The sequence below is a fragment of the Mesocricetus auratus genome, unplaced genomic scaffold (assembly GCF_017639785.1).
Source record: "Mesocricetus auratus isolate SY011 unplaced genomic scaffold, BCM_Maur_2.0 Super-Scaffold_6730, whole genome shotgun sequence".
Taxonomy (NCBI): Eukaryota; Metazoa; Chordata; class Mammalia; order Rodentia; family Cricetidae; genus Mesocricetus; species Mesocricetus auratus.
Window position 1 is genome coordinate 80,433,380 of NW_024429184.1, and position 25,004 is coordinate 80,458,383.

General features: G+C 42.5%; 1 protein-coding gene across 6 annotated transcripts in view; it reads right to left on the minus strand.

The window, feature by feature from the left end:
• Positions 1-25,004, minus strand: part of Dym (dymeclin) — a 254,334-nt gene that overhangs the window by 45,973 nt on the left and 183,357 nt on the right. For 3 of the 6 annotated variants that reach the window (XM_040741587.1, XM_040741585.1, XM_040741586.1), the window contains 2 exons: positions 6,767-6,949; positions 349-462 (listed from right to left, as the gene is read on the minus strand). The exons of 1 other annotated variant lie outside the window; for it this stretch is intronic. In XM_040741587.1, the coding sequence (XP_040597521.1) occupies positions 349-462; positions 6,767-6,949 (297 nt within the window). The remainder of the gene's footprint in view (positions 1-348; positions 463-6,766; positions 6,950-25,004) is intronic. 2 more of the 6 variants (XM_040741591.1, XM_040741589.1) reach the window with 1 other exon arrangement.

The window sequence follows — 25,004 nt, forward strand, 5'->3', positions numbered from 1 at the left end:
GATGCTGAGGCCCCTGGATGACAAGGGGAGGCACTCACAAGCATCAGGCCCCACAGCAACTGGCATCATCACCACCTCCGCTTCCCACTAGCCTCTGGTGAGCTTTGTATGACTCAATTTGTTTGACTGGAATAAAAACATAGGTGCTAACAGTATGAGCTGCTCCTGGGGTGTGCAGGGCACTCATGGGATACTCAGTTTGGGTGTCAGGATGGGGCAGCGAGAAGATACAGTCTCTGACATATGAGCACTAGGTAAGTGGTATGATTCCCAGTAACACCTGCTAGACGCTGACATGTGCATCAAACGATCGGCTGGTGTCGACAGGCAAGTCTTTAGGCAGCTTACCTTTAGTCTGTCTTTGGGCAGCGCCACAACCCCTTGTTTGATGATTTCCAAGACTCTTTCCACTGACAGCTCAGCTCCAGCTTGTAGCAGCCTTGAGCTGAAGAAGGAGATCACCTGGAATGAAAGAGCCATTGAAGGAAAACTTATTCATTTTCATTGTATGTGTTTAGCCTGCATGTATATATGTGCACTACATGCATGTCTGCTGTCCACAGAGGTCAGAAGACGGCATCAGATCCCCAGGAACTGGAGTTACAGATGGTTGTGAGCCAGCATGCTGGGACCTGAACCTCCCATTGCTTCCCAGACAGTTCTTCCTCACCTCATTTTACCCCTCTGTGCTCAGCCTGGAACACTGCATCCAGAGAGCAACGGGGTTTACTATCTACCTCTTTCAAGCCTTGTTTTAATGCATTTCAGGTAGGCTTCCTAATCACTCTATAAATCTGCAACTTTCAACCTCCATTCCAGTTCTCATTTCCCCTTCTTCCTTTTCCTCTTCCTCCTCCTCCTCCTCTGATACTGATGCTATTTACTGTGATATGAAACTCTGAAGAAAGTCCTGTGTTCACTTTTTGGAGAAAATAAAAGTTGATGATTTAATCAGCTGAATATCTGTGGGACTGTCAAAGAAAAAACTGAAGGCACTGGTCTGAAGCACAGCATGGATAGTCAGGACTGGAAACACAATATGAATTGTAAAGTGTGCATCAGTCATACATTAGCATGCTTTAAGTCATTTCTGCCTCAGCGACACAGGAAGTCACTCATGTCTTCCTGTGTGGTCCTAACTACTTAATTCTGCTCCTTAATTCACTTGGATGACACTGTCTTCTGTTCTGGACAGAAAGAATATGTACAGTGGGTGATGCAAGTCTGGGCACCTGAAAACATGTCAACTCCTTTTGTAGACATTAAAGGTGTTCAAAGAGCTATTTGCCATTACTGAATTCTCCTGAAAAATATCAACTCTCAACTCCATCAGCTAGAATCCTTGTCCCCTCCATCAACAGTTTTCAACACCCATGGTCTGCTGAAGCCCTGGTTTCAAGGGTGTTTAAGGAGGAGGGGGTGTCAGAGAGGAGACCTCAGCAATCTATGGGACCTTGGAGAGTAGATCAGTATTTATTCCTGGCATACAAATGGACTCTGGAAGCCCATTCCACATGGAGGGATGCTCTCTCAGCCTGGACACACAGGAGAGGACCTAGGCCCTGCCCGGGATGATATGACAGACTTGGGAAATCCCTCATGGAAGGCCTTACCCTCCCTGGAGAGCAGAGGGGGGGATGGAGTTGGGTGGGGGGGTTGGGGGAATTGGGGGCCCGGGGAGGAGGGGAGGGAGAGGGAACTAGGAGAAACATGTATAAAAAGTTAAATAAAAAATTATTATAAAAAAAGGAGGAGGGGAGGAAAAGTAGGAAAGGACAAAGAGGGGAGATGCTACTTGGCAGAGCTCTTGTTACTATGCATTAAAGAATCTTAAATGCAACAGGTTCTCAATGTGCCCAGTACTGTTTTGGATTAGAGTATCCAGCAAGAAGTTGGTGAACTACTGGAAACTTTATTCCTTTTGAGTCTTACTTAGGTTTCTCCAAGTGAATGCTGAAGACATGGGATTTAGGATGAGAAGAGCTGGATTCAAGTGGCCGAGTGATTTACTAACAAAGTGACTCCCTACCAACCCCTTCCCCTCTTTCCAAGGGCTGTCTTCCTTCTGGGGTAGAGGAGCAGCCAATGAGATCTGCACTGGAACATCACTAATAATGATAGGCGTGTTTTTAGGGCATATTCAGAGTCAACTAACTATTAATTTGATTTTGTAAACTAAGCAGTATACTGCCAAATCTAGACACTGTATACTTGCTGAATATAGGTTAAGTGCCATGAAATGGCTCATTCCAACAGCGCTGGGCAAGTGAGCACTGGTTACAAGGCTGGCTGCACACCTGCTTTACATCATGTGTGAGTTCGCAGTGAGGCCTCACTTGCTGCCCTCCACTCTGCTCTGCATTCTTTCTGACACACATCGAGCTAGAAATGGTTATAGTTCAAATCCCTGATGGTTTATGTATGTCTTTACAAAATATAAGGGCCCTCAGGGTCTTTTCTTCTTTTCTGTCAAGTAGCCCAGGTTGGCCTGGAACTTATTATCTTCTGTCTTCTATCTCAGGCTCCTCAGTGCAGGCATCACAGGCGTGAGCTGCCAAGCCCAGCTCTCAGAGATATTTTAATGCATATTAGAAACCTGGTTACCAACAGTTACTTCCCATTTTCACCATGCTGTGACATAGGATATAGATTGACTAGACTCTACAGTGTGTGCTCTTGAAGAAGGGAGGAAACAATGTGAGCTTCCCGTTTCTGTGTACGGTTAGATCAGATGGCTCTCAGGAATAAAGAGGCAAATAAAGAGAAAGTGAAGACTCTTTGCTGACTGGGTCAGGAGGGAAGCATGCTGAGCACGCATGGGCCATATTATTAGACCATCTGACCTTGACTTCTGGCTCTATCACTTCTGTATTGGATGGCTATGAGCAAACTGATCTTTCTAAACCTGTTTTATTATCTGTAAATTAAGGATCAAACTGAATACACCTCAGGTTTATTTTATAATGATTAAGATTAGACATATAAATGCTAGGCAAGTATGCAATGAAAGCAAAATGAAGAAGAAAAGGAGAAAATAAACAAATGTCTTAAATGCAAATTTAAAACTAAATCATCCAAAAGATGTGTGAGCTAACAAAGACTTATCATCATCACATCTATGACCACAGGGGTTCCTGGCTCTGGGCTAGCTGGTTGTCAGAAACACGAAGAATACCTTGGCTATCACAATGGGAATTAAATAGCATTGCCCCCCAAGAGAATGCAAATATAATATAAGTATGTATTGAAGAGACCATCCAAAAAGCAAGAGAGGGAAAGAGGAAGTGAAAGGAGAGGCAAGGGAGGAAGAGGATGGGAAGGTATGTGTGCTGGCTAATTTGATGTCAATTTGACACAAGCTGGAGTTATCTATAAGAAGAGAACCTCAATTGAGAAAATCCTGGACTCCATAAGATCCAGCTGCAGGGCATTTTCTTAATTAGCGATCAATGGGGGGAGGGTCCAGCCCATTGTGGGTGGTTACCATCCCTGAGCTGGTGGTCCTCAGTTCCGTAAGAAAGCAAGCTGAGCAAACCAGGAGGGGCAAGCCAATATGCAGCACCCCCCATGGTCTCAGCATCAGCTCCTGCTTCCAGGTTCCTGCCCTTCATGAGTTCTTGCTCTCATTATTTTTGATAATGTACTGTTATACGGAGCTGTGAGTGAAATAAACTCTTCCTCCCAAGTTGCTTTGGGCATGGTCTTTCATCACAGCAACCGTAACCCTAACTAGGACACTGTGGAAAAAGAAACTGGAGGAAAGCAAAAGCTAGGCTAGGAAGAGGACAGTCAAATGGGCAGACACAGCGAGAATGGGATGTCACCGTATAGAGACATGGAGGCTGGCAAAGGTTATCATTATTAAACATTTTTATAATGCAAAGATCTGGATAAACTTGGAAAACAAAGATTATTCTCTGCCTTGCAGCTTGAAAAAGACACACTTAGAAACAAATGGAAGCTAAGACTTCCACCATTGAAATATTCATTCTTGGTCAGTTGTAGGCGTATATACCCATACATCAAAGCGCCCCAGGCATAAAAGGGCAGAAAACACAGCATGCCATCAGTACAGCCACAGAGGATTCTTTTGGGAACCCTCTTTGTGCCCAGGCAGATCTTGAACTTGCTATCTTACCACCTAAGCCTCTTGAGGAGCTGTGCCATCAGGTCCAGTTGGAAGTGCTTTCAGTAGCTTCACACGTGGTCTCTGTCCCCTCAATGCCAGCTCAAATACAAGAGACTAAGACTACTGTGAGTAGACGCAACAGCCACCCCAGCTTAGAGAACATGTGCCCAAAAGAAACTTACACTGTGACAGCTTAAGCTTCTGGGTCCCTATAAGGACACACTTGGTCATGAGATCTCTTCTAAAAGCCCCAAACTATTGCTTCTCACTAGATATTTATAGTTCTTCCCAATGTAGGCTCAGCTTGCCAATCAAATGTCATTCCATCATAGCTTTGTATGGTACATAGCAGGGTTGCTTGGTGACACAGCTAACATTCCACTGTCATTAGCCTTCCAGGAAACAGTTAGAAGCCACTTAGCACAATTTCCAAGGTACATTGAGAAAGGGTTTTGTTATCTCTCTAACTCACGAGCATCATGATTCTTAAACATAAGTGCTTCACTTCCAAAAAGAAACAAGTGAGTTCTGCTCTACAAAGCTTTCCCAGAAAGAAAGAGCAGTGTCCACCCATCAGTCCAGTCCTTAACACTGCCATAGAGCAGACTGTGCAGAGGAAGGGGTGGGCCTCTTGTAGAGGAAGGGGTGGACCCTGGGTTTGAGTACCTTGTTCTGAGAGATCAGAGCTGGGGCCGCATTCTCCCTTCTCCCATCCCTGGGACTCCTAATGTTTCTGAGGCTGGCCTTGAACTCAAGACACATCTGCCTCAGCCTCCCCACCACTGGAATCAGTGGTTTTGTACCGCTACATCAAGAAGCAATTTTTTTCTTTTCATTTCTCTCTTAGTTGTTTTGCAGAGTAGGTTAATGACTAGTTTGCTACTGTCCACTTGAGCTCCATTCACAAACTATCCTAAGGATTCCAGAGCACTCAGCACTTGGTATGTCCTGTGCAGTGGGAGACTGAAATGAAGGGAGTTGAGGCCAAAGGCTGACTTTGGTTCAGTGCTCGCCCATCTACACCAGATTACGGGACTGAGGGGACGAGTCTACTTTGGTAAACTGCCTTATGGGGATGGATAGAGAATGTATTAAATATCAGAAGCCTGACCAGAAACTATGCACATAGTCAGGGATCACCCACAAAGCCACGATGAATTTAGAAGCCATTCCCTACTCTTACCCCAACTCAGAGAAACCTCCTCCCAACTCAGACTCTGAAACCCTGCAGAGAGCTTGTAGAGCCCTGGTGAAACCTGAAGATTCTCACCTGAGAACAACTAATAAAGACAGACATCTTAGAGGTAGCTATGCACATCTGCACTCTTAGTGAGATTATATATGCTTGCAGGACAATTGAACTATTAAATGTCTTCCTAAATGTAACGTACACAAGGATACTCTGTGAATCATAGAAGCTACAGAAGACATTTATGGACTCCCAATGAATCAGAAATTACTAATAATATAGCAATAAAAAATAAGCAAAACTGTTTCTGGAGAGGACAGAAAGTAGTCAGACATATAAAAATGCTTAAACATACTAGAGAAGTAAAATAGTAATGAGATTGGCCGGGGAGTGGCGCACGCCTTTAATTCCAGTATTTGGGAGACAGAGGCCAGGCTAGCCTGGTCTACAAAGCAAGTTCTAAGATAGCCCAGGCTACCCAGAGAAACCCAGTCTCAAAAAACAAACAAGTAATAAAAAAAAAAACCACACACACACACAAATAGTGATGAAAGACCATTTTTTGCTATGAAAGTGACAATATTAATAATTGTAACGTTCAAACCTACAAAAACAGTGTTCTATGGGTCACCTGTGGAAACACATGACAATACTCAGATGTACAATTCATATTTCTGGAAAGCAACTTGGCAGCCTGTACTGGATCTTGAGAACACACAGATATTCTTTGATGGTGAGAATCAGAAAAATTCCAGTTTTAAAACTATACCAAAACTAAGCCAGGCATGATGGTATGTACTTGTCATCCCAGAACCTAAAAGGTGGGTGGAGACAGGAGGATCATAGCAAGCCTCAACTATGCAGGGAGTTTGAGGCCATTCTGTCTCAGAAAAAAAACAAACAAGAGACCAAAATTGCAATTTTAAATGTGAGATGATTATTTACAAGTTGCTCATTAGTTACACACTGATAAGGAACACTAGAAATGATAAAATTGAACAATAATATAATAATAACTAAATTTATTTTAGGACATCTACACACAGGCCAGGGAGATGGTAAACTTGGAGATACAGTATTGTACTAAAGAAACCGTGACCTCAATTCTACTAAGCATGGGCATTAATTTAATACACATGCAGAGAGAATACGACTGCCGGAGCAAAACACTCGGACAGGTGGCATACAAGGGTTAAGGCAAAGCCCTTGTAAACGCAATTCATGTCCAAAGGGATTCACTGTCGGTTGATTGGTCTTACTAGTTTGCTAAACTGAACTTTCTCATCTTTACTACTTAAAAATGCATCGCGATGGATGGGGTGTCCATGCTTATAAATCCCAGTGTTTTGGAGGATGGGGGCAAGAGGACAACCTGGACTACATGGTGAACCTGACATCAAAAAAGCATAAAACAGACAACAGAGACAAATGCCACCACATACACTTACCAGATCGATGTTCTGCATTATGTCCTGAAATGAAGGATGAGTCCGGAATTGCTCAAAGAGGTCCCGTTTGTAGAGTAAGGCATATACCAAGTTGGGGTTGTGGTGAAGAGAGTTTGTCAGGCAGGAGTTGATGATCTCCAACATCATCCGGATCACTTCCTCAATGACACTGAGGTCCTGTGCCTTATGGAGAAAGGAAACCCCAACAACGAGTCAGTGTGTGTTCCCGGCCACAAAGTGATGGGAATACAGGTGATCACTGGCAGTTCTGACAGCTCTGGAAAGACGATGCAGGATTTCCCTGTAAGATTTCATCAGTTACTAAAGGATGGGAGTTAAAACTATTTGAACTCAGTAAGGGATAACTGGAATTTCATATAATAAATTAAATACTAGCCAACCTAGAGAAAAATCTGCAGTCTGCTTAGTTCCCTTTGAGATCCTTACTTGTGTCCTCTGCCACAACCTAACAGTGCTGTATCCTCTGCCTAAGCCACTAGACTGCCACAGTGTAGCACAGGGCTGGAGTGCGACCCACTCCAAGAAAAGGTCTTGTGCCAGAGAATGACCTCCTGTTCTACACTGCCATCTCTTTATAGACTCCTGGGCTTTTGTCCACGTTTCCTCAGAGTTCCCAGTTGTGATGGCTCATCTTCCTTGTCATGTTCATGGGATGTCATCTTCCTTGTCATGTTCATGGGATGTCATCTTCGTTGTCATGTTCATGGGATGTCATCTTCGTTGTCATGTTCATGGGATGTCATCTTCCTTGTCATGTTCATGGGATGTCATCTTCGTTGTCATGTTCATGGGATGTCATCTTCGTTGTCATGTTCATGGGATGTCATCTTCGTTGTCATGTTCATGGGATGGGGCCGACTGTGCCTCTCAGCTTCCTGTTCTCAGATGCTGGGCCTACAGGTATGCATCACTCTGCCTGTGTCTATCTGTGTTCACTATGACCAATCTCAGTAAAAGGATCTTTCAAAATTATACCAACTTCCTCACTTTTAAAGGAGTTACTAGATATTCTATTAAATTTTTCTGATACTGTTTCTCTGATAACTTTCTTTAACGTATTATAGTTTAATATATATATACATATATATACATATATGCAAGAAAATACAGTTTCCATCATTATTTAGATTAACTGGAAATATGATTTGGGGAAAGAGTAAAGGAATTTTATGTGATATCTCATTTTTCTGGACTATATAGCAGTTTTGATATTTTAATGTTGCGAGTTGATTAGGAAACAAAAATAAGAAATTATATACAATTTAGAAGTTCAAGTTTAACTTAGAGTCACTGACTATAATAACTTTCTATCAATCTCTTTTAACAGACAATGCTATAATTTACATTATTAATACTTCAATATGAAGCTGACTCTAAATCACAGCACCTGAGGCAAGGTCAGCTTTCTTCTTGATCACTGCCTGGGTGAAATTCTACACATTTAACTAGTGTGCACCATTAGTACTAGTGGATGCAGGTTGCACACAGCTCAGGCAGTCCTTAGGCTGCACCAGCTGGATGCCAATTACAGTTATTCCTACAAGGGCTCCAAAGGCACTAATTCTTGAGAGAAAAAAGTGAGGTTGCCTTGAAGTCAGGGATCTACACTGACTGGTTTTAGTTATGTCCCTAAGATTACACCAAGAACTGCTATATACATCATTGTATTCAAGTTGGTAACTCTTCAGCGCAGCCATGAGTTAGGAGGCCTACAGTGTGATTCTAAAGTGTGCTCTGCAGCGCTAGACTCCCTCCCTCTCTATGTCCATCCCAGTGCTCGGCTGCCTATTCTTGAGTACACAGCACACAGCTCTGGCAACTAGTCCATTTCCCTTTTAAGTGGCAGCAGTTCTTTGCTAACCACTTTAATTATCCTTTAAGAATCAGCCAGGTTCCTACTGTGTTGTTTCCTAGAAACTACTCTGTGGGTCTGTGCATTCCTGCTGGAAGATCAACTGCAGCTTCCAGGCATCAAGCAGACCATGAGACAATCAGGGTAAATTACATGCCAGGGGAATTCAGATCTGCTAAAAACAAAAGTATCAAATTTTTGGTTAATTCTAATTTCCAAGAAACACCATCCTGGAACACACAATCTGCAATTTAATTTGAATCTTCAAGTTGCCACTTAGATTGGATTCTGAGGCAGGTGTCTATAGGACATGCCAGGAAGTCAATAAAGTTTTTTTTTTTTTTGTTTCAATTTCTAAAGCAGAAACTTGTAGACTCTGAAGTAATTAGGAGAAAAAGGATCATTTTTACTTTACATATTACAAGTAAATAAGAAAAATAAAAAGGCAACGAACTCAGAAATCACATTTCTTAGTCTTTTTTTTTTAAGACAGTGTTTCACTGTGTGGTCCTGGCTGTCCTGGAACTCTCTCTCTGCAGACCAGGCTAACCTCAAACTCAAGAAGAGTGTTGGGATTGAGAGGTAGGTTACCATGCCAGCTTGACTGCCAGTCCCACAGTCAGCTTGAATTGTGACTCTGGCAAAGCTGATTTTGAGAGAATAGGGGGAACACGGTTATTTAAAAAAAAAAAAAACATTAGTTTTATAAAGCTTTTTTTTTTTTTTTTTTTTTTTTTTGGTTTTACGAGACAGGGTTTCTCTGTATTGTTTTGGAGGCTGTCGGTCCAGCCTGGCCTCGAACTCACAGAGACCCGCCTGCCTCTGCCTCCCGAGTGCTGGGATTAAAGGCATGCACCACCACCGCCTGGCTATAAAGCTTATTTTATTCTACAGTGTAAACCAGTTTTCTATACACTATCCCCCAAAGGACCAGTTATAATTTAAAGAAAGTATGGGGCTCTAGAGATGGCTCAGTGGTTAAGAGCATTTGCTGCTCTCAAAGAGGGCCTGGGTTCAGTTTGAAGAATCCCATGGAGGCTCATAGTCATCTGTATGTAACTCCAGTTCCAGGGATTTGACACCCTCTTCTGATTTGTGGGCACCAGACAGGCAAACACTCATACACATTAAAAAATCTTAATAATAAAATTAACTTTTTTTGGTATTTCTAGACAGGATTTCTCTGTGTAACAGCTCTGGCTGTCCTGAAACTTGCTCTGTAGACCAGGCTGGCCTTGAACTCATAGAGATCCCTCTGCATCTGCCTACCAAGTGCTAGGATTAAAGGCATGTGCCAATACTGCCTGGCAATAAAAGTGAATTTTAACTCATGTAAGACTAAGAAAAATATCCAGGTGTACTTGCAGGTGCTTTTAATCCCAGCACTTGGGAGACTTCGGCAGGTGATCTCTATTGGGCTTGAGGCCAGCCTGGTCTAACTATATAGTAAGTTCCAGGCCAGTCAAGTTTCAGACCCTGCCTCGGAAAAACAAACATAAAATAATACTCAGGGCAGAGGCAGGAAGATCTCAGGATCTAGGCTAGTCTGAGCTACAGGGGAAATCCCTATTTCAAAAACAGAAGTCCATGTGATGGTTCAAGGGTAGAGCAAGGAAGTACTCAGAGGCAACAAAAACTAGTGCTTTTTCGATTCACAGTCCACCCTTTTTAGTACATGTAGCTTGCATGGCAGGAAGACCAAGTGAGCAAGCCAAGGGCACGTGTGCATGCGTGTGTGTGTGTGTGTGTGTGTGTGTGTGTGTGTGCGCGCGTGTGTACACAATCCCAGTCTCAGGCATTTCTGATTGTCGATTGTCTGCAGGTAGGGATGGAAGTCCAACGACTGGACTTTAAGTAGTAACTCAGTATCGATGGATAAGTTGGCAGTTGTGGGACTATTTTATACAGTTAACAACACTCAGAGTTGCCTCTCATTTTATAAACTTCCTTTTCCTTTTAAGAGGGAATTTATACAGTTTCAAGTCATTTATTTTTAGTTTCCTTAAGAGAAGCACATGTATCTTATTTGTATTAGTTTTGGGGAGATTCCAAGAAAGTTGTCTACATTTCTTGCATTTTCAGCAGAAAATAAAACCTTCAACAAAGTTAATGGGACCTTGCCAAAGGTGGGGAGGGAGGAAATGCACAGGCAGGGCTCCCTGGCCTTCAAAGGTAATCTTATGGCGATAGACTTTGTTATCTTTATGTTGTTAATTCACTGGCACACGCGAAAAGCTTTGTGACCACGGTACTTCTAGCCAGAACCGGATCTGTCCCCAAACATCCAGCTTGTGAGAGAAAGAACTGGCTTTATGGTACACACAAATCATAGCCCAAGAATAAATCCTGAGGACAATAGTGACTTTATTAAAGCAGGGGAAGCAGGTGGAGTGGAAGCAGAGCTCTGGCGTGTTGCTCTCGTGCGGGATTGCAAAACCCTGTGGTCTTCTCACCTTTTCTTGGACACAGTCCGAATGTGGCCCATAGGTCTCAGCTACAGCCCTGGGAGCACTGATTTACATCACACTGTTGTGCTGGAACCGGTGGCACGGTGGCAAGGTAACTGTGGCAGCTAGGGGACATTGGTTAACTTCACATAGTTTTCCATGACTGGCAAATGGCCACACAACTCATAAAAAAAAAAAAAAGAAAAAGAAAAAAGGAATGTTCTGATCAAAGCCCAGCTGTCTTCGGACTGGGCTCCTGTAGTGTGAGCTGGAGAGGGGACTGTTCTGTGGCCAGAACTCAGCCTGGAGCGGCTTTGCCCTGACTGGCAGCTGCAGTGGCCCCTCTGTGCTGTCAGGCTCCAGCATCCCTGAGTGCCATTCAGAGCAGAGCTGGCCACCTTCCCCAGGCTATGCTGGCAGCTGAGACTGCACACACGACAGTCTGACAATTTAAACAATCACCTTTGGAATTAGCAGTTGCTTTTATACTTCTTAAGAAACATGCTTCCTCATTCTATAAAAGTAAAATCTTGAGTAAATCCCAGTAAAATAGCCCCCTGGGAAGATGCGCCTTGTCTTAAAATGAACAAACAAATGAACAAACCCAACCCCTCCGTCTGTCTGTCCTTTCTGCTTTGACTTCTGGAGCTGCAGGTTCACTCTCCAGCCCAGTAAGGAGTACTGAGTCAGCCAACTTAGTTATTTGCAAAAACAGGTGCTTTATGCATGTTTTAAAAAAATCCCTTCTCACTCAAGTTTCACTCAGCCTTCATAAAAAATTTCAAAAATTACTCAACCCAGAAAGCAAATTTTCTTAGAGTTACCAAAAATAAGATTAACATAAACATTTCTAGGAGCGCTCTCAAACCAATCCAACTGAAAGTTTGCCTTTGACTCCTCCACCATGTTGCACGCAGCCACTGGTAGCTTTTCAAAGGGCAGCCCCCCCAGTGACCTGTGAGAGCAAATGTTTGTAAGCCGAGTGCCAGGCTAACCATTCTCTGAGTCAGTGGTGTGGAGGACAATGGCATGCAGAGCTGCTGGGCAGCATACGGCAGCCTCGGCTGGCTTCTCGCTCTTGGCTTGCTATGGACAGAGGCAAATCATTCTCTTGGGCTTCAGTTCCTTCAAATAGGCTCTGTGAGGTGAAGGGCAAGTGGTGGGAGAGGACACCCCAGGGACATGGACTTGGGTTCCTGCTTAGGATGTAGAAAGTGGCAAAGAATGCCAATCTTACTCTATAATCAGAAAGGCCAGATAATTTGCACAATCTGAAGTCTTCTTATACCCATCAGGGAAGATCTTATTAGTCACCAGACAGAATGGATTGCATGGAGAGGACTGCTCCTGTGAGGAGAGACAGACTAGAACTTTCTCACTTGGGCTGGTGCAGAGAGTGGTCTCCACAGACCAGAATTCAGCGGGTCTCGGCATGGAGGCCAGGGTGGGCTGGAGGGTCAGGACCCCAGACATGGTGGAGGTGGAGATCATCCTCTATTGCCACACAAAAGCTGGGGACAGCAAACCCTCCAGGCCAAGAGTACACAGGCAGACTTTCACTGCCTCTAGGGAGAAGCAAGAACCCAACCTACCCCACTCAGGCCCAGTACTGGGATTTGAGACAGGAAAGCAATTGGGCTCAATACCCTATATTCCTGGGGGGAGGCAGGGGAGATCAAGAGAGAGAGACCTGCTACCCTTGGGGAAAGGAAAGAAAAGCCTACCTGTAAGACTCTGGGACACAGAGGGACTCAACAACATTTGAGGCTAGGCTATTTAAAGGCATCCTCCTGCCAAGCCCACTTCAGGGACAGCTGAAAGATGAGGACAATAAAGGGACACTGAAAAAGTGTTGACACCCTATTCCTCCTTTTCAAGCATAAAGAAACTGTTGGGAGAGTCTGAAGCAGGTGGTACACTGCAGATACAAATTTGAAGGTCAGTTCACAAGTCCTTAACAGAGTCAGCAGAGGTGTACCCACTCAAAAGTCTAAATACCTTCAAGTGTCAACGTCTGTCTTAGCTACAATGGCTAGCATCCAAATAAAAGATGTAAGATGCATGATGTCAATCACATAGTGTCGAAGCACAATGAAGTACACAACTGTAGGCAGCATGGCGTGCTGAAGATGGGGTGCTAATCAAGACACAGAGCCGCACACTGGCTGCCACCTCGAGAAGAGGTGTCTGATAGGGTGGAGTCTCGAGATGCTGTGGAGACCCTTGGGGTGGGGGTGAGATGGGGGCAGAATGAGCGTAAGTCTAGAGTCAGGCCAGCCAATATGAATCCCCTGTTTAAGTGGCTATGTGATCTTTGTAATTCATGGGACCTCTGAGCCTCAGCTTTTCCATCTGAAAACTGAGAGTACTACTTGTTTTATAGTCAGCTTTGGCTGACGAGTGAATATGTCTTATCAATGGGCTGAGACCTGCAGGAGTCGTAGGAGATGGGTGAGGATGAAGGAAGGACAAACACAGCAAGCTCAGCACTGGGGAACACAGCTCGGCTGGGAAATTCGGTTTGGCTTGGACTGCAAATGCAGGGGTCTGGAAGAGACATAACAAGGTCACAGGTCACGATGGGCTCTGGGCCTGTAGGATCTTCCAGCTATGACAGTCCAAGGGCTATTTAAACCCATTTTTGTTGGGATGAAAAGCACTGGGGAACTTCAAGTGTCACAGGATGGTGGCCCTAAGAGGCCAGGTAGCACATTGGAAGTGTCCTCACACAGAGGCTCAGGGGTGCTGCTCTCCAGGATAGCCAGTGTGAAGAGCACGAGATGGAGAGGCCACAGCATGGGCTCGGACTATGGCTGAAGCTGTGGAGGACATTTCCACTATAGCAACAAGTCACTCACTCCAATGATAAGAAATGGCAGCATAGACAGGCAGAAGAGAAAGTCAGGCAAGGACCCAGGAACACTTAATATATGAGAAAAGTTAGCAAACTCTAAGACCCAGTTTCCTGCCAGGGAAAAGATACTGAATCCAGACTAACTGAGAAGCAATCAGGCAGGAAAACAAAAACACCGCAAACCATCAAGAATAGAGTTCTCATCCATTTTTCTAAAAACAGATTTCTAGAACATAAAGACTTTCAATGCAAAAGGAATTTAATTGTCCTTTCCCGCCCACTTTGATTTCATTGTTGTGCGTGGGTTTTGTCTACACGTATGATTGTACACCACGTGTGTGCCTTGTACTTTGGGTCCACAGAACTGGAGTTACAGACAGCTGGGAGCTGCCACATGGGTGATGAGAATTGAACCTGGGTCCTCTGGAAGGACAGTCAATGCTCTTAATCACTGAGCCATCAATTCAGCTCCAATGTAAAGAAAAACTTAAAAGGATAGAAAAAAAAGGAAATTATTTTCATAATCTTCATAGAGAGGCAGGAATTTGTGTGTGTGTGTGTGTGTGTGTGTGTGCGTGCCTGCCTGCCTGCCTTCATGTGTGCATATGCACACACACTTGCACACAGGTAAATAAACACAGTCATGAAAAATAAAAATCCAGTCTTTTAATATTTTTTCTCATCAGACAGATCACTGTGAGTCTGAGGCCAGCCTGACCACACAAGTTCCAGGCCAGTCTACACAATGAAAATAAAAAACACAGAAAAACACCCAACTTTTCAATTGTGTGTCTGTGTGTGGCTATGCGAATGCTGAGTGCAGGTGCCCAAGGAAGCATGAGACGGAGCTACCAGTGGTTGTGGGCTTCTGGGAACAGTGTGTGTTCCCTCTCCAGCCCCTCAAAATGCAAAACAGTAAAATTAGATAGTAAACAAAATAAACCCAAAGAAAGTAGAATGGAAGAAATAATAAAAACCTAAGTGAACAGATTAGAAAATGAAAGTCGCATATTTGTTTTTGTTCAATGCAAACAAAAATAGACATGCTGCTGCTGAGAAAAGGGACACACTAACATGTAACTGGAGAGCTGAGAAAGCAAACGCGTGACATTCATGAGGGGCATTTGCAGCTTTCCAGCCTGGGGACAGACACCATCTCAATGTGTTCCCAGACTCTTCCTCTCTGAGCAGCACGAGATGGGAGAGCTCTGCTGTCACTCTCTTCCTGTAAGGCCACCAGCTCTTTCGGATGAGGGCACCATCCTCCTTATGATCTCTTTTAATCCTAATTACCTCATTAAGGCCCAGTATTTAAACACAGTCATGGTGGCAAGGGCTTCAACATTTGCAGTTTGGAGAAACACAATCAAGTCTCCATCACAGATTAGGACTTAAAAGGAACTGTCCAATCTGGTGTGGGAAGCAAGCTGGACCCCTCTGAAGAACTCTTGCCAAGAAAGACAAATCTGCCTGAATCAATGCAAGTTTTTAGTGAAAATGCCCATTTCCAGGAAGCATGAGGAACAGAGAGGCCAACAGGAGATAAAACAACAACAACAACAAAACATGCTTAGAACGGGGAAGCTTCTTTCCAAGTGCTTGGCTTCTGTAAGACGGTAATGGCTGGGAAAGAAAAGGGAAGTGGGTTGTTCTAATTTAGTCTTAGAAGACACAACGACTAAATGTGTGAATTTTAATTCTAATTTTAACACATCGCCAACAGCCATTTCTGAGAATTCAGTAGAAATATGATTATGCTACATAAGATTATGCCTGGGGAATATTACTGCTTTTGTTGGCTATGATAAGGTGTAGAATAGTTGGAATAATATGACTCCATAGCTCATAGGGACTGGCACTACGGGGAGGTTTGACGTTGTTGGAGGAATCGTGTCATGGGGGCGGGAGTGGGGATGGTCGTGGGGGGGTTGGCTTTGAGGTCTTAGCTCATTCTCTTTCTGCCGCTTGCAGATCCCATGTAGAATCTCAGCTACCTCTCCAGCACCACATTTGCCTGCATGCCACCAGGCTTCCCGCCATGATGACAACTGCATAGACCTCTGAAACTGTGAGCCAGCCCCAGTGAAATGCTTTCTTTATTAGGATTGCTGTGGTCATGGTGTCTCTTCACAGCAATAGAGATCCTAGTTAAGACATGGTGTGAGAGTACAAGAGAAAAAACATTAGTTTTGGAGATGTATATCAAAGTATGAAAAGATAAAATTTCAGGATATACTATAAAATACTTCAGCTAAAAATGAGTAAACACTTATATAACGAATATATAAGACTATAGAAGCACTTAAAATTATTTATTTATATTTATGTATATGACATTTTGTCTGAATGCATGTATGTAAATTTCAAAATGTGGTAAAGTTCATTCAAAAGTAAGAGTAAAACCCAAATGCCACTAAAACACTTAATATGCAGATCAGATTCAACTTTGTAATAAAAAGTTACAAAACTTGAATAGTTTCAGGAATTTTGGAAGCTTTGGGAGTTAGCCTGTTCATGTGATCACAGTAAGTCAACAGAGAAAGTTCTGATCATTTGCTAGATTCAGAAAAGGAATCACACAAGTCAGTAGTTGCTTCTGTTTAGAAGTATATGAGGTATGAGAAAGGGCTGTGCTGACACTGTGGGGGTGCCTCCCCAACCCCTGGGAGGGATAAATCGGGGTTGAGAGACGACTCAGTGACTAAGAGCACTAGGTGCTTTTCCAGAGGACCTGAGTTTGGATCCCACCACTCATTTTGGGCAGTTTGCAACTCCAGCTCCAGGGGCCTGACACCTCAGACCTCTAGCATGTGTATGAGAAACACACAAACACACACACACACACACACACACACACACACACACACACACACACAGAAATACCCAAACACACACAGAAATACACAGACAGAAATACACACACACACACACACATGCAGAATGAACACAAATACTAATAAGGAAACATGTAAGAGCAAAACACAGCTGGGCAGTGGTGGCGCATGCCTTTAATCCCAGCACTCAGAAGGCAGAGGCAGGCAGATCTCTGTGAGTTTGAGACCAGCCTGGTCTATGAGAGCTAGTTCCAGGACAGCCTCCAAAGCCACAGAGAAACCCTGTCTCGAAAAATCAAAAAAGAAAGAAAAAAAAAAAAGAGCAAAACATTAAGATGTATTCAGCTTTTTGAGGAATAAAAATGTGTATTAAATTCTAACCTGAGAACTTTGAAAAAAATATTATTGTTACACCAAATATTTGATTTCTTTAGAAATATATTAAAAAATACTCCAAGTCTAATGTGACAACCCTAACAGGTACAGGTGACCCTGAGGACATCTTGACTTAGACCCTGCTGCATTGCACTCATATTCCACTATGATGATCAAAAACTTTGGTTACAGTTGCCTAATGAGCAGGACCAATGCCTACATTTTTGTCCAGGCAACTACTAACACCCACAATTCAGTTAAGGTCAGTGGCAATGGGGGAGACTCAGTCTGCACCTACAATTAGAGCCAGGGCTCACTGATGTTGCCATGGGAATTGTCTACTGCCCAGCAATTACCATTAAAAAACTTCAGAAGGTGGCCCTGTACTAAATTTGCAATTTATTTCTTACTGCAGAAATTGATTTCAAAAGCAGTCTGGTGGTCTTTATGTTAACAGAGAACATTTGCCACAGCAAGCATCAAGATATCACTAGCACAAATGTGAATGGGTTTATATTTTCTAAACTTTCAAGGCATCCAACATACATAACCCATTTTCAACTATTGTTTGTGATTATATGTTTAAAAATTCAAAAATTTTCATTCATTGTAATGTCTTTATGCTCATATGTTGTTAAATTAATTGCAGGGGAGTTGGAACTGAGTATCTGCAGTCTAAATAAGGTCAGACTTCAGACAGCTCAACTTAGAATGCTACACGGTAAACGTCACATCCTGAGTCAGGGCTGCCTATCACCATGCTAACTGGCATAAACTGTGTGTGTGGTGAGGCAGATATCTACTTTTACTTCCTGGGAAGATGTTTTTTAGAAATCTCAATAAATAAAAGACTAAAATGAAAATAAAAGCAAAAAATTATTATGTAACATGAGGGCAATCCTTTTGAGGCAGAGAGTTAATTTGACCTACAATAAGGCTATTGCAGGAGTGTTCTCAGTGACCATGGAATATTCCTTTACACTGTGTGGATAAATGTTACTGCGACTGTCTTCATAAAGAAGCTGACTGGCCGGTAGCTGGACAGGTGGAGGTTAGGTGGAACTGGCAGACTTCTAAAGAGGAAGCGTCTGGAGAATCGAGGAGATGCTGAGAAACAGGAGATGAAATTGTCACAAGGTGCTGAGCCACATGGCGGAGTATAAATAAGAAACATGGGTTAATTTATGAGCTAGTTAGGAACAAACTGAGCTATCAGTCAAGCATTTATAATTCACAAGTCTCTGTGTGGTTATTTGGAAGTAGGATGGCAGGACAGAAAAATTCCACCTACAGGTAATGATTTAATTGTAAAAAGGAATGTGTCCCTGTACCTCTTCCTTTGCTATATGCACCTCTTTTTCTTTTAAAGGTTTATTTGATATATACCATTTGTCAAAAGTCAGGTGTTTGTATGTGTGGGGGTTAATATCGGGGTGTTCAATTAGATTCCACTGGTCTACCTGTCTATTTTTGTGCCAATACCAAGTTGTTTTCAGGACTATAGCTCTATAGAGCTTGAAGTCAGGGATGGTGATGCCTCCAGACGTTGCCTTGTTGAACAGGGTTGTTTCGGCTACCCTGGGTCTTTTGTTTTTCCATATAAAGTTGAGAATTGTTCTTTCAAGGTCTGTGAAGAATTGTGCTGGGATTTTGATGGGGATTGCATTGAGTCTGTAGATTGCTTTTGGCAAGATTGCCATTTTTACTATGTTGATCCTACCTATCCAAGAGCATGGGAGATCTTTCCATTTTCTGGTATCTTCTTTAATTTCTTTCTTTAAAGACTCAGAGGTCTTATGATATAGGTCTTTCACTTGTTTGGTTAGCATTACCTCAAGGTATTTCATGCTGTCTGTGGCTATTGTAAAGGGTGATGTTTCTCTGATTTCTTTCTCAGCCCCTCTGTGGTCTGTATATAGGAGGGCTACTTATTTTTCTGAGTTGATCTTGTATCCTGCCACTTTGTTGAAGGTGTTTATCAGCTCTGGGAGTTCCCTGGCAGAGTTTTTCAGGTCCCTTATGTAAACTATCATATCATCTGCAAATAGTGAAAGTTTGACTTCTTCTTTTCCAATTTGTATCCCCTTGATCTCCTTTTGTTGTCTTATTGCTCTAGCTAGAACTTCAAGTACAATATTGAAGAGGTATGGAGAGAGGGGACAGCCTTGTCTTGTTTCTGATTTTAGAGGAATCAAGTTGAGTTTCTCTCCATTTAGTTTGATGTTGACTGCTGGTTGGCTGTATATAGTTTTATTATATTTAGGCATGTTCCTGTTATCCCTGATCTCTCCAAGACCTTTATCATGAAGGGGTGTTAGATTTTGTTGAAGGATTTTTCAGCATCTAGTGAGATGATCATGTGATTTTTGTTCCTCAGCTTGTTTATACTGTGAATTACATTGATGGATTTTTGTATGCTGAACCATCCCTACATCCCTGAGATGTAGTCTACTTGATCATGGTGGATGATTTTTCTGATGTGTTCTTGGATTCGATTTGCCAGTATTTTATTGAGTATTTTTGCATCAATGCTCATGAGGGATGTTGGTCTGAAGTTCTCTTTCTTAGTTGTGTCTTGGATATCAAGGTTATTGAAGCCTCGTAAAAAGAGTTTGGCAAGGACCCTTCTGCTTCTATTGCATGGAATACTTTGAGGAGAATTGGTATTAGCTGTTCTTTCAATTTCTGGTTGAATTCTGCACTGAGGCCATCTGGACCTGGGCTTTTTTTGGTTGGGAGACTTTAATTTTGGTAAGTGATATCTATCTAGGAAATTATTCATTTCCATTAAATTTTTGAATTTTGTGGAGTACAGGTTTTCAAAGTATGACCTGATGATTCTCTGGATTTCCTCAGAGTCCGTTGTTATGTCCCCCTTTTCATTTCTGATTTTGCTAATTTGCATGTTCACACTCTGCTGTTTGGATAAAGGTTTGTCTATCTTGTTGATTTTCTCGAAGAACAAACTCTTTGTTACATTGATTCTTTGTATTGCTTTCCTAGTTTCTACTTTATTGATTTTAGCTCTCATTTTGATTATTTCCTGGCATCTACTCCTCCGGGGTGAGTTTGTTTCTTTTTGTTCTAGAGCTTTCAATTGTGCTGTTAATTCTCTAGTGTGACTATTCTCCAGTTTCTTCATGTGGGCACTTTGTATATTGTATCTGAGTACATCTGCCACCAGAAGAGGGCACCAAATTTCATTACAGATGGTTGTCAGACACCATGTGGTTGCTGGGAATTGAACTCAGGACCTCTGGCAAAACAGCCAATGCTCTTAACCCGTAAGCCATCTCTCTAGCCCCAATATATGCACCTCTTTTGTGTGTGTTTGTGTGTACACATGGAGGCCAGAGATCTATGTTGGGTGTCCTCTATTGCTTTCCATCTTATTTTGTCAGACAGGGTCTCTTGAAGAACCAGAAGCTTGCATACTGAATTAGGTTTGTGGCCAGTGAGCTCTAGGACCTTACTGTCTGTCTCTCCAATAATCTTACAGGCATGTGTTCCCATGCCTAGCCCTTTCTGTGTCTATGCTGGGGAGCCAAACTTAGGTTTTTACTTAAATGACATTCACTTCACCAATAGCCCATGTGCTCAGTCCTCTCTAACACAGCTCTTACTTTACCTGGTTTTTTTTTTTAGGGATAAGGAAGAGACTGCGTTATGGGGAAGAAGATAACCACACAGAAAAACTGTGGTAACAACTGTGCTGTAAGCAAAAGCTTCCAAGTTGTATTCATGGCCACCAGGTTCACTTGTTGGCATTTCTCAAAACACAGCAAACTCAATAGGAAGTAATATAATAATGATGTTTTCTACAGTCTGTCAAGCCTTCAAACAACATTTGCTTATTTCTGTCACTTACTACTAGAACACAATGAACGGGCTGTCACATCATGGCTTCTGCTGGGACTAAAGTGACAAGAAAACCTTCTTCCTGGACCTATCCCATGCTGATGTCTGGGGGACTGAATAGGTAAAGCAGGCTCAGGACGGGGGCTCAGCCTTTGGTAAGAGTAACAGAATGTGTTCATAGCCATGCCCTAGTGAGATGCAGAAAGCTGAGCTGGTGCCCAAAGACTGTTCTGAGGTAAACAACTCCTTCAACTTCCAAGGAAACCAACTCTCTTGTTAACCAGAAGTACAGCACCTATCTATACTACCAAATTATAGGGTTGTCTGATTTAAAAAGTGATTCAGGAACTGTACGTGCTGTGGAAATGTGTGCCAATGAAAACTGACTTTTCGGATGGGTGTGGCCATACATGCTTGTCATTCCAACACTAAAGAGGCTGAGAGACAGGAGTGGGATGGTTTTGACTTTGGGTAAAGTGAGTGAGACCTTGCTTCAGCAAAATAAAAGACAAATTGTTTTGCTCTTTTAGCCTGACTTCCTGGTCTTTGGCTATTAAAGAAAAGAAATTAGTATCAGATAAAAGGAAGTGGTCATAATTCTCTGGTCAGCTGTCTCACTGTAAATGAGAAACAGGCAGTTTCAGGTTTTTATTTGTTAGAGGCAAGCCATATTTTTCCTGAGACCCTGAGTCGGAGATGGTAGATGGTACACTATCTCAAATGTACACCATACACATTGAATCCTTCTTGCTCAACAAGAGACAGGACGACAGAAAGTCTTTTTCCTAATGAGTGTCATTCATTTAACTTTGGCAAGGACCTAAATATGAATATGCACAGGATAATTACAGAAAAAAACTGCTTTTACCAACAAAGCCAGTGAGAGCTGGGAAGATGGTGAGGCTCTGTGTTTGATTCTGAAAACAATAAAGTGCTGGCCATGAAAGTGTGTGGACCCGAGTTCGATCCTTAGAGCATGCACGCAAAGGTAGGAGAGAACTGACTCACAAGGTTTCCTTCTCACTTCTGTGTGCACACCATGGCCCAGGGCACACTCTCCCACCCCCTAGAGTTGGGTGTGGTGGTGTGCTTGTAATCCCAGCACTGGGGAAGTAGTCATAGCAGCTCACTACTGGGCCTCGTCTAAGAAATGACACTCGAGGCTGACCTTGGGTCCCCATATGCACCCCTCCCCCACCATCTTCAACAAACCTAAATATCCCTAAATATATATAGTCAGTGGTACAACACTTGCCCAGCATAATAAGCAAGGCTCTGGGTTTGATTCCGCACTTTGGAGTTAGGTGATGGCAGTAATAAACCAATTTTAGGAATCAGTGGCAGTGCCTCTCTAAGCAAGCATTTTGGGAAGTAGAGCTTTCCTGCACACTTGGTTAATATGTAAGAAATGTGTTATGACATTATTTGGACTAACTCGCTGGTTATTATCCAAAAGTCACAGTTATCTCTAACTCTGGAGTGTTAAGCCAAATAAAGGAATGATTGTAGCCTTCTCAGTGGCTTCAACTTTAAGTCTATTAAAATCTGTGCAAAGTGTATGACAAATTAGACATGTTGAGCAAAAAGAATAAGAAAACCAAAAGGCAGACAAAAGCGCAGTAGAAAAATCCCACAGTGTATTAGCTGCATATATAATACAACAGGGGCAATCTGCCTTAGACAAAAACCTTTTACGGTAGGTGCTAGTTGAAAATGCTGTGTAGTCTGCAATGTGGACACTGAATGACCATGTGCCTAGGAGGCTGGGCTTCTCTGCCATCTGGGCTGACAGGTAAGTTTGATTAGGAAAAGAACACCAGGATGAATGATACCGTTTATTCACTTCTCCCATGGTGACATCCTGAGGTTCCCAGATGACACATGTCACCCACTTAACATATAAGGAATGATTTTATGAAAAGGTGGAACTCATGGGTCCTGTGGGGAGAGTTGTGAATTGTGGGACATATTATAAAGGCAGATAAAAGGGAGGGCACACAGACATGGTATTGAGAGAGGCCTGTATGAAGGAATACAGGGACTGTCCCATTCAGGACTGCAATACTTCATCAGAGCCCTCCAGTTAAAAGGACATTCCAGAAGGAGAAAGCAACTAAGGGTGGAACATACATTTATCAGCAGTTTATGCCAATCTCTCCCCAAATAACCAAAACCAAGCATGCCTTCTAGAGTGAGGGCCAACAAGCTGCTTGTTATAGGCCAGGACTCTGGGAATTATGTATGAAGTGAAATTTGAAAATGATTTCAAATATTTATTACCTATGAGGGCCTGCCTCTAAATTCTCATTTTTTCTCTTAAACTTAAAAAAATTCAACAATGTAATAAATGAGCACATTTTAAAATTCAAGAAACCAGTGTGCAAACAGAAGAAACAAAGTAGCTCTGTTAGCAGCTCCTTCCTAAGCACCCTTCTCCCCCACCACCAAGGACAAGCACTAGGCCAGAGAGACTCTCTTCCAGCAGACGCTCTTCCAGCACGTGCCTTCTTGTTCTGAAATAAGGTACTGCTATTTCTGAATTTTAAACTTTGTAATCTTTGATTTACTTTTTACTTTTGAAAATCCAGGCTCTACTTCTCTTAAAGTAATTTAGAATAACTTAAATTTTTACTAATTTATTAAGCTGAAAATAGCATTTTCATAAACCCTGGAATACAGGAAACATTAAGGAGACACACACACTTCTTTATGTTAAAAAGTTGACAGAAGTGAACCTAAGATTTAACTGGCAGTTCAAGACTAAGACTATGCCACTCATTTAAGGACATTGCGTGGAGACAATAGCAGTCCACCAATTCCCCTTTGCATGTCTATTGCAGATGGAGGGAGGGAACGAGAATTTCTTATGCTTTGTTTCTGGAGCAAAAATCTAGGTCTGGGAGAGCAGGAGTGTGTTCCAGAATGCTTTCACAGTTCACTTAGGCTTCTCTGAACAGCACACCATGGTCATTCCTTTGACAAATTCTTCTGTAGCTCTCAGAGCAGGATGAATTCTAGGTTGTTGGTTTTCCTCCTTCTTATTCTTTTCTTTCTTTATAGAGAGTACAGCATTCCTCACAGGCAAAGCAGCAATCCAGCAGGCTTTCTCTCTTATTCCTGTGCTATTATATTTAATTTGCGTGCACTTATAACTGTGTACTTACGCCCACAGGCTTTTGAACAATGGGTGCCCATTCAATAAATCCAAGAAATAAATGACTTGATGACTGTAAGTGCTTTGAACTCATTGGACAGAAGGCTCTACAGAAGTAATGTAATAGTAAGGACACTGGGATAAAAGCGTAAGAAAAAAAAACAATGTACAGCTTCTTTGAGTTGGCACACACTCACAGCACACATGGAGTTGTCATCCTTTGTTAGACAGCCCTCACTTCCTTCATTGGTACTCAGCTCTCAAAGTCTCTTCCTCCTCTATCTTTTGCTAGGAAAATGACTAACATTTCTGAAGTCAACACATCAATGCTTGCCTTTACAGAGTATTGTTTCTGGATCGCACACAGGCTGAAGGTCACTGTAAGACACATGTGGCGGCCTGAGGTTGATGCTGGGCGTCCTCTCCAGTCACTCCCGACCTCATTCTTTTTGAGAAAGGGTCTCTCACTGAACCTGGAGTTCATTGATTTGGCTAGACTGGCTGGCCAGAAAGCCCCAGGGATCCTTCTTTCTCCACCCCCTCAACACTGGGATTATAAGTACAAGCCACTGTGCCCTGATTTTTTTTCAGGTTCTGGGGATCTGAACTCATGTTCTCATGCTGTATGACTTTTAGTTTAGCCATTTCCCTTGCTCCTAAAATGTACTTTAGACAAGCTCACCTATTATAATTAGTGCCCACATAGGAGCTTTATAAAATAAAATAAAATGACAATGACAACAACAACAGACACAGTAAGAAAGCTAAATATAAGAGAGGGAAAAAAACTATGACTTTTCTTAGACTTCAACTAAAGCAATCTATTCTTTTTTTTTCTTTTTA